This window comes from Oratosquilla oratoria, chromosome 18, assembly GCF_046742065.1.
Source record: "Oratosquilla oratoria isolate Oo_2021 chromosome 18, ASM4674206v1, whole genome shotgun sequence".
Lineage (NCBI taxonomy): Eukaryota > Metazoa > Arthropoda > Malacostraca > Stomatopoda > Squillidae > Oratosquilla > Oratosquilla oratoria.
In genome coordinates, this window is record NC_134794.1 from 16,211,378 (window position 1) to 16,227,250 (window position 15,873).

General features: G+C 40.9%; 1 protein-coding gene across 6 annotated transcripts in view; it reads left to right on the forward strand.

Annotated features, from left to right (window-relative positions):
- Nucleotides 1-15,873, forward strand: part of vir (VIR_N domain-containing protein) — a 72,118-nt gene that overhangs the window by 38,004 nt on the left and 18,241 nt on the right. For all 6 annotated transcript variants that reach the window (XM_076201613.1, XM_076201615.1, XM_076201614.1 and 3 more), the window contains 8 exons: nucleotides 207-396; nucleotides 525-604; nucleotides 927-1,084; nucleotides 1,279-1,429; nucleotides 5,934-6,059; nucleotides 10,256-10,410; nucleotides 13,091-13,352; nucleotides 14,415-15,515. In XM_076201613.1, the coding sequence (XP_076057728.1) occupies nucleotides 207-396; nucleotides 525-604; nucleotides 927-1,084; nucleotides 1,279-1,429; nucleotides 5,934-6,059; nucleotides 10,256-10,410; nucleotides 13,091-13,352; nucleotides 14,415-15,515 (2,223 nt within the window). The remainder of the gene's footprint in view (nucleotides 1-206; nucleotides 397-524; nucleotides 605-926; nucleotides 1,085-1,278; nucleotides 1,430-5,933; nucleotides 6,060-10,255; nucleotides 10,411-13,090; nucleotides 13,353-14,414; nucleotides 15,516-15,873) is intronic.

The following is a 15,873-nucleotide window of genomic DNA, read 5'->3' on the forward strand; positions in this document are numbered from 1 at the left end:
AGTGTTTGTATTTCTGTACATTTGCATAAGGTTTGTAAATGTTTTGTCAGAAATTCCCTTTGACATCTGTCCAAATTAGTTGCCTTTCCAGCTTTTATTTTTGCATTCAAAGTACAAAACTAGAATCAAACAAACAAGTCATTTAGTTACAATAGATTGATTGATTGATTGATCATGCATATGTTTAAAACTTGGATTTTCCACAGACTATGAAGCTTCGGAATGTTGTAACTCAAACAGCCATACCTGATGCCTCAAAAGCAGGAAAGGAAAACCTGGAAGAAGAAGCTGGTGAGGTGCCTGAGGAAGAGGGAGAGAAGTGGGTCAAGAGTGTTGAGCAAGTGTACGCACTTATACCCAAAGGATTGCCATATCTTTTTGCCAAGAGCGAGATGGGTTAGTTATTTGGATGTATCTGTTCATCATTGATTGTAATTGGGTGATATGTAGATCACAATAAAAATGGCTTGGTATGTAGTGGTTGTATATATATGATACTAATGTTATTTTCTTTTTTGCAAAAGATGTATTTGATCTGTTATTGGAGTGGGTCAGTGTTGGTCTGGACTTTGAAAAAGCATTAAACCAGCAGCCCATTTTCAAGGTAAACAAACCAAGATGCATGTTTGTATTCATGTCTGTAGCAGTATTATTATTACTGCAGCTCATTCATTTGCAATGTTTATAATGGAATTTTCATTCATATTTATAATTTCCTGTAAAAATTGAAGTGTGTGTGTTATATATATCTGTCTGTCTATATATCAAAGGCTTCTTCCCCCAAATAAGGGAGGTAACCAATCAAGGCATGTACCCACTTCCATCCACTTATGTATATACATAAGTGTAAAATTAGATCACTGTATTTAAAATTTGTGGGTGTAGGTATATGTCTGATGTGCACTATCAGAATTGTTCTTTTTTAGATCCGTCATATCAAAGCGGGGATACGGCTGGTCTTGTCCCTACTTCAGTGCTCATCAGATGTTACCCTGCGCCTCCTAGAGAGGGATGTTGTTGGCAAGCTCTTTGATCTTTATTATAAGCCTCACATGGCACTTTCTATCAAACTCCTGATTCTGAGGTAAAGATTAACTTTATTTAGTCGCAATATATGTATACATATATATATATATATATATATTTTTTTATTATTATTATTATTATTATTTTTTTTTTTTCACCTCATAATTTGGTTTTCAAATGAAGTGTTGTTTACTTATTGCCCATGATGGACATCGTGCATGCAGAAGATAAGGTTGTAAATTTGTTCTCCAGGACTCTGGATACAGTCACCCGGACTCCTGCAGGGTTGAGGTACTTTCTGGGTGAATCTTTTGACGAGTGCACAGGAAGGAAAGCTGAAGAGGTGTCTAGCTATGAAAGGATTCTGGAGATGTTGGCTTCAGATCAACAAACAAGAGCAAAGGTAAGACTTTGTTTTTATAACAAGGTTCAACATTTATGGTTTGGAATGTTTGAATAAGTTAATGTCCTCTGTATATAAAAGTAACTAATTAGTAGTAAGTTGGATGCTTGCTATTGTCTTTTAGAATATAGAAAATCATTGTTTATTAACCTAGGGGTCACCATTCCTATGTGTGCATTCTTAAAACCTTTACACATTGAAGATTATTTTCACATGAACTTTAATCCAGCTACATCTTGACTGGTGTTTTCTTTCATATCCTCTTTCATTATCTTTTCACTCTTGATCTTTGTTTTTCATCTGTTTGTCGTAACCAAGTTCCATGCCTCTCATTCTTCCAGCACTAAAAAAATGCACACACTACTTGGATGAAGAAATGGTAAAGAAAATAGTGGCTGCACTAATAAGACCTAAACTAGCACAAAAAAAAAAAAACGTAGAAAATTAGAAAGAATTCAAAGAGTAGCAACAAAAATGGCACCTACACTATCAAATTTGACATGCGAACAAAAATTGGAGAAATCACATCTATCATCACTGGAACAAAGAAGAGAAAGAGGTGATTTGTTGATCATTTACAGAATTATGAAAGGGATGGAAATTCTTGATAGAGACGACTTATTAAAATGGGACAGAAGAGAAACAAGAGGACATGAGAAAATGCTAAAGGATAGTTACAGAAGAGGTTTGAAAAAGAATAGCTTACCACATGGAGTGATTGATGTCTGGAACAAACTAAATGGAGAAATAGTGAGTGCCAAAACTATACAAGATTTTAAGAATAAACTGGATGCGGAGAGATACGAAAACGGGTCACTACTGTACAAGCATAGCTCTCGTCCCGTAAAATACAACTAGGTTAATACACAGTGACTACTGAAACAGACTGTGACTCACTATAAAGAGATCTGAACAGGGTTTGGGAATGGAGTCAGAAGTGGGAAGTGGACTTCAACAGTAAGAAATGTAGCATAATGGAATTTGGAAAAAGTAAGAAAAGGGATATCATACATACATACATATATCAAAGGCTTTTTCCCTCTTACACGGGGGGTAGCCGAAAAGGGAAAGGCATAAAAACACTCCCACCCATTTCATCTCTAAATACACTCCACACCCCTCCCACCCTTCCTCTCATCTGAGCACCTCCTGGATGACGGGTCATCCCTGCACCCTGCCCACCGCCCTGGGTCAGAAGCAGTGTCGCAAGACACAGTACATCCACAGCGAGGCCGCTTCATTTAATCGGCGACCCCCCCTCTCCGTCCCCCTTTGCATATAAGGCGAGGACGGGGAGAAATCCCTTCGGGCTGCGTCAAAATTTACTCACACATACTACCCCACCCCCCACTTCCCCGCCCATTCCTCCTCATGCAGTCACAACATCATCCATATACAACCATTCTCCACTCACCTCTGTCTTCCGTCCTCTCCCTTCCTTCCTCAACAGACATTCCCCTCTTCCCCAAAGCCCCCTTCACCCCATCCATCCACCTCATCCTAGGACGTCCCCTCATGTTCACTCCCTCCACTTCTGCCTTCCATACCTCTTTTACTAGTCTTTCTTCACTCATTCTTTCCATGTGTCCAAACCATCCTAATATTCTTTCATCAACCCTATCTCCCAAATCCTTTTTCACCCCTGTTCTCCTCCTCACCTCCTCATTTCTCACTCTATCTAGCCTAGTAACCCCCACCATACTTCTCAGACACCTCATCTCAAACACATTCAAACTCCTTCTCTCTTCTTCTCTTATGTTCCACGTTTCTGTCCCATACAGTGCTGTTGGCACAATCACTCCTTCATACAGTCTCCTCTTCGCATCCATTCCCAAATGTCTATTCCTCATTACACTCTTTAAACCACCAAGGCATTTACTCGCTTCTCTCAATCTACATTCTACCTCCACCTTCGCTCCACCTTTTCCTGCTACACTTGCACCCAAGTATCTAAAACTATCCACTTCCTCCAGTCGCTCTCCCTTAATGTTCACTTCCAGTCTACTGCCACTTTCACCCCTTGTACATCTCATCACCTTACTTTTACCCACATTTATCTTTAGATATCATACATACATACATATATCAAAGGCTTTTTCCCTCTTACACGGGGGGTAGCCAAAAAGAAAAGGGCACATAAATCACTCCCACCCACTCCACCCCACACACTCCACTCCCTTCCACCACCAACCCCCCCTCCCATCTTGGCACCTCCTGGATGACAGGTCATCCCTGCATCCTGTCCACTGCCTTGGGTCAGAAGCAGTGTCGCATGATACAGCACATCCACAGCAAGGCCGCTTCATAAATTCGGCGACCCCCATTCTCCGTCCCCTCATGCAGGAAAGGAGAAGACGAGGAGAAATCCCTTCGGGCTGCATCAAATTTTTTTTCTCATTCATACTTCCTCATCCCCCACCCACTCCCCCTCATGCATCACAGTCTCATCTATACACAACCCTTCTCCATTCACCCCTATCTTCTGTCCTCTCCTGTCCTTCCTCTACAGACATTCCTCTCTTTTGTAAAGCCCCTTTCACCCCATCCATCCATCTCATCCTAGGAAGCCCCCCTCATATTCACTCCTTCCACCTCGGCCTTCCACACTTCTTTTACTAATCTTTCTTCACTCATTCTTTCCATGTGTCCAAACAATCCTAATACTCTTTCATCAACCCTATCTCCCAGCTCCCTTTCCATCCCTGTTCTCTTCCTCACCTCCTCATTTCTCACTCTAGCCTAGTAACCCCTATCATACTTCTCAGACATTTCATCTCAAACACATTCAAACTCCTCTCTTCTTCTCTTATGTTCCATGTTTCTGCCCCGTACATTGCTGTTGGCACAATCACTTCTTCATATAACAACCTCTTCCCAGATGTCTATTTCTCATTACACTTTTTAATCCACCATGGCATTTACTTGCTTCTCTCAATCTACATTCTACCTCCATCCCCACTCCACCCTTTCCTGTCACATTCGCACCCAAGTATCTGAAAATATCCACTTCCTCCAGTTTCTCACCCTTAATGCTCACTTCCAGCCTACTGTCACTCTCTCCCCTTGTACATCTCATCACATTTATCTTCAGTTTCCTTCTTTCACACACCTTCTCAAACTCTGTCACCAACTTCCTCAATCCCTCCTCTGATCCTGCTACAAGCGCAGTGTCGTCAGCAAACAACAACTGGCTCACCTCCCACTTTTCTCCATTTTCTTTATTCATCTCCAACCCCTGACCCACTACCCTTGCATTCACCTCTCGCACCACCCCATCCATGTAAAGATTGAACAGCCAGGGTGACATAACACACCCCTGACAAAGTCCCACCTTTACCTCAAACCTCTGTTCCTCTCCTAATCCTTTCAATCAAGACCCTCCCATAAGCCTGTCCAACTACACTCAACAAGCTGATCCCTTTGAAAAGGGATATCAGGATGATATAAAATTGGTAAAAAGGAAGTAAAGAAAGTGGGATCTGAAAAAGACCTGGGTGTAATCGTCACAAAAGATATGTCCCCTGACAAACATATAAACAAAATTGTTGGCGAAACCTATAACTTGGTAAGATCAATAGAAGTGGCTTTTACTTACATGGATGAAGAAATGATAAAGAAAATACTACTCACACTGATAAGGTCTAAATTGGAGTACACAGTGATACCATGGTCACCCAGAGAGCAACTACGAAGATGGCCCAACACTATAAAAAATGTCATGTGAAGAAAGGTTGTCAAAACTAGAACTACCGACTGGAACAAAGAAGAGAAGGAGGTGACTTGTTGACCATCTACAGAATTATGAGAGGTGTGGAAGTCCTTGATAGAGATGACTTATTAAATTTGTATAAGAGAAACACAAGAGGACATGGAAAGAAACTCAAAAAGGATAGTTATAGAAGAGACCTGAAAAAACAGCTTTCCCCACAGAGTGGTTGATGTATGGAGCATACTAGACAAAACAATAGTATATGCAAAAACATACATACATACATATACCAAGGCCTTTTCCCCCTTTCAAGGGAGGTAGCCAAAAAGAAAAAGGCATAAAATAATTCCCACCCATTCCATCCCTTAATACACTCCACTCCCCTCCACCCTCCCTCTTATCTTAGCACCTCCTGGATTATGGGTCATCCCTGCACCTTGTCCACTGCCCAGGGTCAGAGGCAGTGTCGCAAGAACAATACAAGAATTTAAGAGCAAATTAGATATGGTGAGATACAGAGACGGGACACCATGAGTGTAGCTCCCCTTCCTATAAGATATAACTAGGTAAAACTAGGTAAATACAGACATGCAGAACCTTGAGAATGTTGTGCCTTTCCTGTATACTACACTTAAGTAAACCATTGCATGCCCATAGACACATTCCATCCCCCTTTTTTTTTTTTTTTCCTTTAATTTTTCCCACACATGCTTATTTCTTCATGTTTTTCAACCTCTTTCAATGTATTATATTATGAAGGAATTTCAGGAATGTTATTTTTTTCTCTTAAACCAGATCGCCTTATCAGCCATTGTTCGGAAAGTTCACATTCTCGAGATTTGTGAAAAATTGAGAGACCAAGTGCAGGGTCTGGTTGTTGACCTAACGAGTAACGAAACAGATGCTAGGTCTCGGGATGAAGTAAGTTTCGTACCATTGTTTTTAGTCATAGTAGTGTTTAACGTGAAAATATTTTCAAATTCAATGTTCTCAAATTTATTTTAATGGCTTGTAAAGATTCCAGTCTACATTATTTGATTTATTTTAATTTTATTTATATATTTCTTTTTTATTCATTATTATTATTATTATTATTGTTTTATTATTATTATTGTTATTATTATTATTTTATTAATTATTAATATTAATATTGTTATTAATATATATAAGATATATAAGAATATATATAAGAACAGGCAATATTAATATTGTTATTATTATTATTATTATGGGAGGTTATGCAGATTTATGGGATAGGAGGAAAGCTTTTGGGAGCTGTCAAGAGTTTTTATGAGAGTAGTAAGGATTGTGTAAGGATTGGAAATGGAGAGTGAGTGGTTTGAGGTAAAGGTGGGACTTCGTCAAGGATGCGTTATGTCACCCTGGTTGTTCAACTTATACATGGATGGGGTGGTGCGAGAGGTGAATGCAAGGGTAGTGGGAAAGGGATTGGAGATGGTTAAAGAAAATGGAGAAAAGTGGGAGGTGAGCCAGCTGTTGTTTGCGGACGACACTGCGCTTGTGGCAGGATCGGAGGAGGGATTGAGGAAGTTGGTGGCAGAGTTTGGGAGAGTATGTGATAGAAGAAAGCTAAAGATAAATGTGGGTAAAAGTAAGGTGATGAGATGTACAAGGGGTGAAAGTGGCAGTAGACTGGAAGTGAACATTAAGGGAGAGCGACTGGAGGAAGTGGATAGTTTTAGATACTTGGGTGCAAATGTAGAAGGAAAAGGTAGAGTGAAGGTGGAGGTAGAATGTAGATTGAGAGAAGCGAGTAAATGCCTTGGTGGATTAAAGAGTGTAATGAGGAATAGACATTTAGGAATGGATGCAAAAAGGAGACTGTATGAAGGAGTGATTGTGCCAACAGTACTGTATGGGGCAGAAACTTGGAACATAAGAGAAGAAGAGAGAAGGAGTTTGAATGTGTTTGAGATGAGGTGTCTGAGAAGTATGGTGGGGGTTACTAGGCTAGATAGAGTGAGAAATGAGGAGGTGAGGAGGAGAACAGGGGTGAAAAAGGAGCTGGGAGATAGGGTTGATGAAAGAATATTAGGATGGTTTGGACACATGGAAAGAATGAGTGAAGAAAGACTAGTAAAAGAGGTATGGAAGGCAGATGTGGAGGGAGTGAACATGAGGGGATGTCCTAGGATGAGGTGGATGGATGGGGTGAAGGGGGCTTTGGGGAAGAGGGGAATGTCTGTTGAGGAAGGACGGAAGACAGAGGTGAGTGGAGAATGGTTGTATATGGATGATGTTGTGATTGCATGAGGAGGAATGGGCAGGGGGATGGGGGGTGAGGTAGTATGTGTGAGCAAATTTTGACGCAGCCCGAAGGGATTTCTCCCTGTGCCTCTCCTTATATGCAAGGGGGGACGGAGAGGGGGGGGTCGCCGATTAAATGAAGCGGCCTTGCTGTGGATGTGCTGTGTCTTGCGACACTGCTTCTGACCCAGGGCAGTGGGCAAGGTGCAGGGATGACCCGTCATCCAGGAGGTGCTCAGATGAGAGGGAGGGTGGGAGGGGTGTGGAGTATATTTAGGGATGGAATGGGTGGGAGTGATTTTATGCCTTTCCCTTTTTGGCTACCTCCCTTGAAAGGGGGAAAAAGCCTTGGTATATGTATGTATGTATTATTATTAGAAAATTTTGAAAGTGATAAAAAGATGTTTTGAAAAGAAATTAAGAGAGGAAGAGGAGGCAAATCAAGTAGAGAAGAAAAGGTAAAAGGTGCAGATGGAGAGATGATAATGGAAGAGAAGGCAGTAAGGGAAAGATGGGCAGAATATTTTAGGGAGTTGCTAAATGTGAAGGAGGATAGGTAGGGAAAGATAGCTGCAGTGGGAAATGCTAAGAAAATGAGAGTGATGAGTGAGGAAAATGGAGGAGAAATAAGGAAGGATGAAGTGAAGGCAGTTGTTAAGATGATGAAAGCAGGTAAGGCACCTGGTCTGGATGGATGCCATGCAGAGTGTCTAAAAAAAGGAGGTACAGTGATGGTGGACTGCCTGGTGAGGTTATTTAATGTTTGCTGGAGAGAGGGTAGAGTGCCGGAGGACTGGAGGAGTGCCTGTATAGTTCCACTTTACAAGGGGAAGGGGGACAAGTGTGAGTTTAGTAGCTTCAGAGGGATTAGCTTGTTAAGTGTAGTTGGGAAGGCTTATGGGAGGATCTTGATTGAGAGGATTAGGAGAGGAACAGAGGGAGTAATTGGTGAGGAACAGTGTGGATTTAGGATGGGTAGAGGTTGTGTAGATCAGATTTTTGTGGTAAGACAAATATGTGGGAAAGCTATAGGAAAGGGTAAGGATGTTTTTTGGGCTTTTATGGATCTGGAAAAGGCTTATGACAGGGTAGACAGAAAGGCACTGTGGGAGGTTTTGTGGATATACAGGATAGGAGGAAAGCTTCTGGGAGCTGTCAAAAGTTTTTATGAGAGTACTAGAGCTTGTGTCAGGATTAGAAATGGAGATAGTGAGTGGTTCGAGGTAAAGGTGGGACTTTGTCCAGGATGCGTTATGTCACCCTGGCTGTTCAACTTGTACATGGATGGGGTAGTGTGAGAGGTAAATGCAAGGGTAGTGGGTCAGGGATTGGAGATGGTTAAAGAAAATGGAGAAAAGTGAGAGGTGAGCCAGCTGTTGTTTGCGGACGACACTGTGCTTGTAGCAGGATTGGAGGAGGGATTGAGGAAGTTAGTGACAGAATTTGGGAGAGTGTGTGATTGTAGAAAGCTGAAGATAAATGTTGGTAAAAGTAAGGTGATGAGATGTTCAAGTGGTGAAAGTGGCAGCAGACTAGAAGTGAGCATTAAGGGAGAGCGACTGGAGGAAGTGGATAGTTTTAGATACTTGGGTGCAAATGTGGCAGGAAAAGGCTGAGTGGAGGTGGAGGTAGAATGTAGATTGAGAGAAGCAAGTAAATGCCTTGGTGGATTAAAAAGTGTAATGAGGAATAGACATTTGGGAATGGATGCTAAGAGGAGACTATATGAAGGAGTGATTGTGCCAACAGCACTGTATGGGGCAGAAACATGGAACATAAAAGAGGAAGAGAGAAGGAGTTTGAATGTGTTTGAGATGAGGTGTCTGAGAAGTATGATAGGGGTTACTAGGCTAGATAGAGTGAGAAATGAGGAGGAGAACAGGGATGGAAAGGGACCTGGGAGATATGGTTGATGAAAGAGTATTAGGATGGTTTGGACACATGGAAAGAATGAGTGAAGAAAGACTAGTAAAAGAGGTATGGAAGGCAGATGTGGAGGGAGTGAATATGAGGGGACGTCCTAGGATGAGATGGATGGATGGGGTAAAAGGGACTTTGTTGGAAGAGGGGGATGTCTGTTGAGGAAGGACAGGAGAGGATAGGAGACAGGGGTGAGTGGAGAATGTATATGGACAATGTGATGAGTGAGGGAGTATGTGTGAGAAAAATTTGACGCAGCCCGAAGGGATTTCTCCCTGTCCTCTCCTTATATGCATGGTGGGACGGAGAGGGTGGTCGCCAATTTAATGAAGCGGCCTTGCTGTGGATGTGCTGTGTCTTGCAACACTGCTTCTGACCCAGGGCAGTGGACAAGGTGCAGGGATGACCCGTCATCCAGGAGGTGCTAAGATGGGAGGGAGGGTGGAGGGGTGTAAAGTGTATTGAGGGATGGAATGGGTGGGAATGATTTTATGCCTTTTCCTTTTTGGCTACCTCCCTTGTAAGGTGTTATAACATAACACCTACCATATTTCTCAGATACATTCAGCCTCTTTTTGCCTCCTTTAAATTCCAAGTTTGCTGTATACAATACAGTGGCAACACTCGCTCTTTCACACAACTTTAGTGGGATGAAGGGGAGGGAATGAGGGAGCAAGAGCAGTGGGAGTCACAAAGGAGTTGTATAAGAACAGTTGAAGAAAATTTTATCCATACATTATGATACTTTTTCAGTAGAGTAAGGAGAAAGTCCTACCCAGACCCGTTATGGTTTTAGGATTTGAATAAATTCATCAATGGTGACTGGTTTAGTAACCCCGATTCATCAAGTAATCACCCACTAAAGGAGAAAAAGAAGTCAGGTTAAAATAGATTTTTATGGTGACTTACTTTGTTTTGCTCTTTTAAAGATTGATGAAGAAGGCATGGAAGTAAGCAGTCAGGATGACCAATCTTCGTGGTCTGACTCTATTTTTGATGAAAGACTACAGGCTCTTGCCACAAACATACAAGAGATAACAAGGGTGTACACTCAAGCCCACCAACTCCTAGCCCATCCATTCAGGTAAGTAACATTAACCTCTTGATTGTAGTAGAGGGACCAGTGATGGGTACTTGCATGCAGAGGACCTGGAAGATGGATAGTAAAGCTGCCCATTTTCAAAACCTGTCAAGATGACATTTACCATGTAAATGAAGTGGCTGGCCCTGCTGTGGATCTGCTGTGTTTTGCTGCATTGCATCTGATCTAGGCAGGGGACAGGTATGACCCTTCATTCACAAGAAGCTAAGATAGAAAGAATGATGGGTTGGGGTTGATGCATCCTTTGGCTGGGTACTTCCCTTGTAATGGATATAGATAGATAGAATTTTATATTGCAAACTATGTTGCTTAATATTGAATCAAATAGTGTGCATTTAAAATCAGGGCTGTGGAGTCAGAAGCAATTACGGTCACTGGAGTTGGAGTCAGAGTCAGAAGCAATTACGGTGTCACTGGAGTCGGAGTCGGTAAAAATATACTGACTCTGACTCCAGTTAAATTTACTCTTTATAACGCCTTCGTTTAGTCTGTAGAGTTATGCAGTGCACACTCCTTATAAGTAGATTATATAAAAAAATATATAGTTTTATAAAATGTAATAAATCTCATCGTTTTATCTTCGTGGTCATTCCACTAAACCCCCAAAATGTCCTTGTGCAACGCTGGCTTTCAAATTTATACATAGGGCGCAGAGCTGGGACTACCGATTGACATTCGGTAGATTTCTGCTACCGATACCGATCATTCGGTATTTTGAAGAAACTACCGAATACCGCTACCGATTGCATGATTGGCAGTCAATCGGTATCGGTATCGGTAGATTGAAAAAGTGAGCGCGGGACTTTTTTGTTAAGACTTAAGAGAAGACGACCCCGGCAAAATGAAACGGACAAGTTTCAACATGTTCGAGCGCATCTATGGGAAGCAGTTAGCAGGAAATTCCAGGAATTACTTTGACGTCATCACGCTTAGCCAATCACCGGCCGTTCTGGGCGTTCTCAGCCAATCAGAGGCCGCCACGACCTAGCTTGGCGGGAGCCCCACTCTCGTTTGGCCTGCCGACACGAGTACACCTACGCTCTAGCTCCTACACTCTCGACCACGTGCTCAGCCTCATCGCCTAGTTTTTTAATCAAATGTTTAAAAGTTAATAAATAATGCTGTATTGTCTAGTTTGTTTAAATTTAACTTTTTTTCAGTTTGATGTTTATTTTTTGAGAGAGAAATTCATTTATTAAATAAGTTATGTATTTTTGAACTTAAATAAGGTATTAAAAGACTCTAATTTACTTCTATTCTTAAGTTAACCTAAATAAGAGAGAAATAACTTAAGTGTGTTATGGGCCTTTAAAAGCAATTTTTTATTATATATAGAGCTTTTTTAATCTACCGATACCGAATCTACCGAATACCGCCTTCAATCGGTAGATTTCTGAAAATCTACCGATCTACCGATACCGATTGGACGCAGCTCGCTACCGACTACCGATACCGGTGGTAGATTTTTTCTACAGAATCCCAGCTCTGATAGGGCGATAAACATCCAAAGTATTACTTGAATAAATTAGATAAACACCCATTTTACACCTGTTGACACAGTCACGGGAGCTGTAATATTCCTGTCAAGTTCCATATGCGTCGTTTCCATCACTCCATCAGTTTGGTGGTTTCTCCCACTGCTGTGTTGCCAAACAGTAGGATAATTATGATTTCAACTGTAGACTAACGCAATAATACTATCTTCTTCTTTGTCCCCTCTATACTTTTTAACATTGAATTATTGAAATAAGGATATTTAAAGTTGAAAAAAAGTTTCACGTTTCAAACATGTTCAGCTGTATCTTGTATTGTACTCGTATCGATAAGATCGGTTCCAGAACCAGAGTAATGTCCATCGCAATAATCGCATAGCAGTACCAGTATGTAGTTAAATCTAGAGGTACATTATAGAATCTTTATTTTACTGAATTTTCTTCAATATCCTTTCAAAAAATCTCTACTTCAGTAATAAAGTATTAATGAAGAGGTCAAACATAGGAAGGCCACACTATAACATATATCTTTATTCTTTGATATAAACCAGTTATAATGATATAAGTCTACTCAAGATTGGAGCGTATGTATGTTGTATAGGCTTTATAAAATATGTAGGCCATAATCAGTTAATTACATGAAGAGGAGTCGGAGTCGGTGGTGCCAAAAATAGAGGAGTTAGAGTCGGAGTCAGAGGTTTTGTGTTCCAACTCCACAGCCCTATTCAAAATTAAACGCCTCTCCTTATATGCAAGGGGGGACGGAGAGGGGGGGTCGCCGATTAAATGAAGCGGCCTTGCTGTGGATGTGCTGTGTCTTGCGACACTGCTTCTGACCCAGGGCAGTGGGCAGGGTGCAGGGATGACCCGTCATCCAGGAGGTGCTCAGATGGGTGGGAGGGGTGTGGAGTGTATTTAGGGATGAAATGGGTGGGAGTGTTTTTATGCCTTTCCCTTTTTGGCTACCTCCCTTGGAAGGGGGAAAAAGCCTTGGTATATGTATGTATGTATGTATATTTTCTTTTTATGTTTTACCTAATTTTAATAACATGATTTCATGATGATCATTATCATATCCCCATACATAATTTTTGTATTTGTTTCTTTGCCTTTTTGGCATGATTGTATGGGTACAATGTTATTAAATTGATTTTTTATTATATTATCAGATTGATGCCAGGAACAAAGCAATTCCAGCTTCCCAAGAACCCACATGACCCATACCCTCAGCTCTACTCCATCTTTGATCGATCAAACTTGCTTCAGTCGGTGGCGATTCTTATAACCTCTCCAGCAGTGATGTGGCAAAATGGTTACATTGTACAGTACATAAAGACACTGCTGGGAGAGTTGATAGGAACAAGTCATGGATTAAACTACATGGCAGCCCATAACGGTGCCACCACAATCATAATACGTAGTCTAAGTCAGGTATGTAGGATTGTTGTTGGGTAGCTCATAGTGGTAGTGAATATACTAGAGTTACAGAGAGAAAGGCTCACCATTTGTGATTCCCTAATATATATCAATCAATCCTATTGTGTACTTTCTTAAGCCCACAAGTGTCCAAAATACATTTCTGCCTTTCACACCTCTTACCACAAACACTTGATCCACACTTGACCTTTCTTTCCTGAACTGACACTGTTATTGTCCAACCCTTCTCTTTGTTCCTCTTCTAATCCTTTCAGACTCAGTACTCACCCATACACTTCCCAACCATATTCAACAAAGTAATCTCTCTAAAGTGGGGTGTGTGTGTTTGTGTGCATGCACCCATGCGCATGTGTCATTTAGCCCACACATCAAGGACCAACAATGAGAATCCACAAGATAATAAACAAGATCATTAGTAAGCACAAGTTTAGGTCTGCGGAAAAAAGCTAATCATAGTCTAAAAACACTTTTTGAGAACCACACCTGATTATACCTCTGGAACATTGTTCTCTATAGCCAAGAAAATAGACACACTGCAAACAAAACAAAGGATTAAGAATAGTAATTGGGTGTACTAAGAACACCCCAATATAACATTTACACAGAAACCAGAATCCTCCCCATAGAACCGTTCTGTGCAAAAACACTCGATCTTTTCCATCTGTCCTATCACGTAACACAAGCACAACTGTTGGAATGAGTTTTGGATTGGTGTGGGATGGGTGTAGAGTGGGTGTATGGTTTGACTCAACCACCCTCCTGATAATGAGGAAAAGGCCTTTTGGTATATATGTATACAAATTGTTATGAGACCCTGCTGTGGAAACACTGTGTCTCACTGCATAACCTCTGACCTGAGTATTATGGCAGGAGACAGGGATGACCCTTCATTCATGAGATATTAAGATGGGAAGGGTGATGAATGGGTTTTGGGTGGGTTACCTTGACTTGGCCACCTCCTTATAAGAGGAAAAGGCTTTATGATATGTAAATTGTTGATAATATATACACCTCAAAAGATTAACATGTGTATTAAGTGTGCTATTGATATTTCAGGTTGGTGATGACTTTCGGGAGGATTCAGAGGTTGGAACTCTGTACCATTTCAGTTTGCAGATGATCAATCACTTCTACGTTCTTCAGCAACTGGATGCAATAACTCATCACATGTCATCAGCAAATGTTGATTATGCCCAAGCTGCTGATCATTTCAACTCACTTGTGAGCTTGCTGCCATCAATAATGGGGAGACAAGCTATTATTTCCATTTTGAGTATGGGGAAAAATGTGGAAATGCTGTTTCCATACTTGCGTTTAAGTGCTGGGGATGATCAGGAGACCACACCCACAAAGTTGGCATGTTATGGGTATGCCGTAGAACTCCTTGTTATCATGGTGAAATTTTCAAACAACATTTCAGTGCTTGAAGAGTACGCTGATAAAATTTATTGTGTAATTGAACTTGAGGAGAATCGTAATGGACCTAAGATTGAAGAATATGTTAAATTGTGTGAAATAATTCCATGGATAGTTCTTGCTCGAAATCCTGAAAGCTTTTCGTATGATGGAATAACACAATTGTGCAGCATCTTTAAAGAAAATTTGGACAAATTCAATATTTTTCATGGAGAATTGATAACAGTACTTAGGATAGTGCATCATTTGACCATCCCAAAGAATCCAGTGTCCGAATTACCATGGGAGGAGCACAACGGAGAATTGATTGAAGAACTTAAATACAAATATGCAAGTGTTCAACTCTTTTCAGCAGACTTCCATAATTACCTCTCAAGCTTGCTTACGAAGTTGTCATCAACATATACTCAGCCTGTGATTCATAGTTCCAGTTTTGCTGGTTATGAAGGGGCTTTACTCATTGCAATTCTTCAGCCAACATTATCAATCTTGAAAAACATCCTCTCGTATGTCATCCGTGCTCGTAATACCAACTTCAGAGACCTGACAGCAGTAGTGCCATTACTTCAAACATATTCTTTGCTTTATGCTTTCCCATCATCATCGCCACATTATACCTCAGTTCAGGAGTTGCAGCGGGAAGTCATCAGTATTTTACTATTGTACACACAACCTGTGTATTCCACATCAATTGGTGAAGAAGTTCTTACAAAGAGTCTCTGGACACAGATGATGGCAGAGGTAAGTTGATAAGAAACAGTGGCACTGTATTTTTATTTGAAGGGAAAAATGTGTTGGTGGGTGTTTTGAATGCAAGAATAGATGAGTTGGTAGATGGTGTAATTGAGAAATATGGTATCATAGAAGGATTGAAGGTAGATAGAAGAATTTGGGTATGTATACTGATAGAGAATTGGTGATTGCTAATACAGTGTTTAAGAAGGAGAATGTGCTTAAATTTATTTGGGGCAGAATAGATGATGGTTAGAGTGTAGTAATAATAATTGTTGCATTGAGCTTCACTAAGTGGAAAGCTTACTGACCCACAGCAGCTTTCAATAGTCCTCAGCCTTCCCACAGCACTGATTTGCCTCCACCA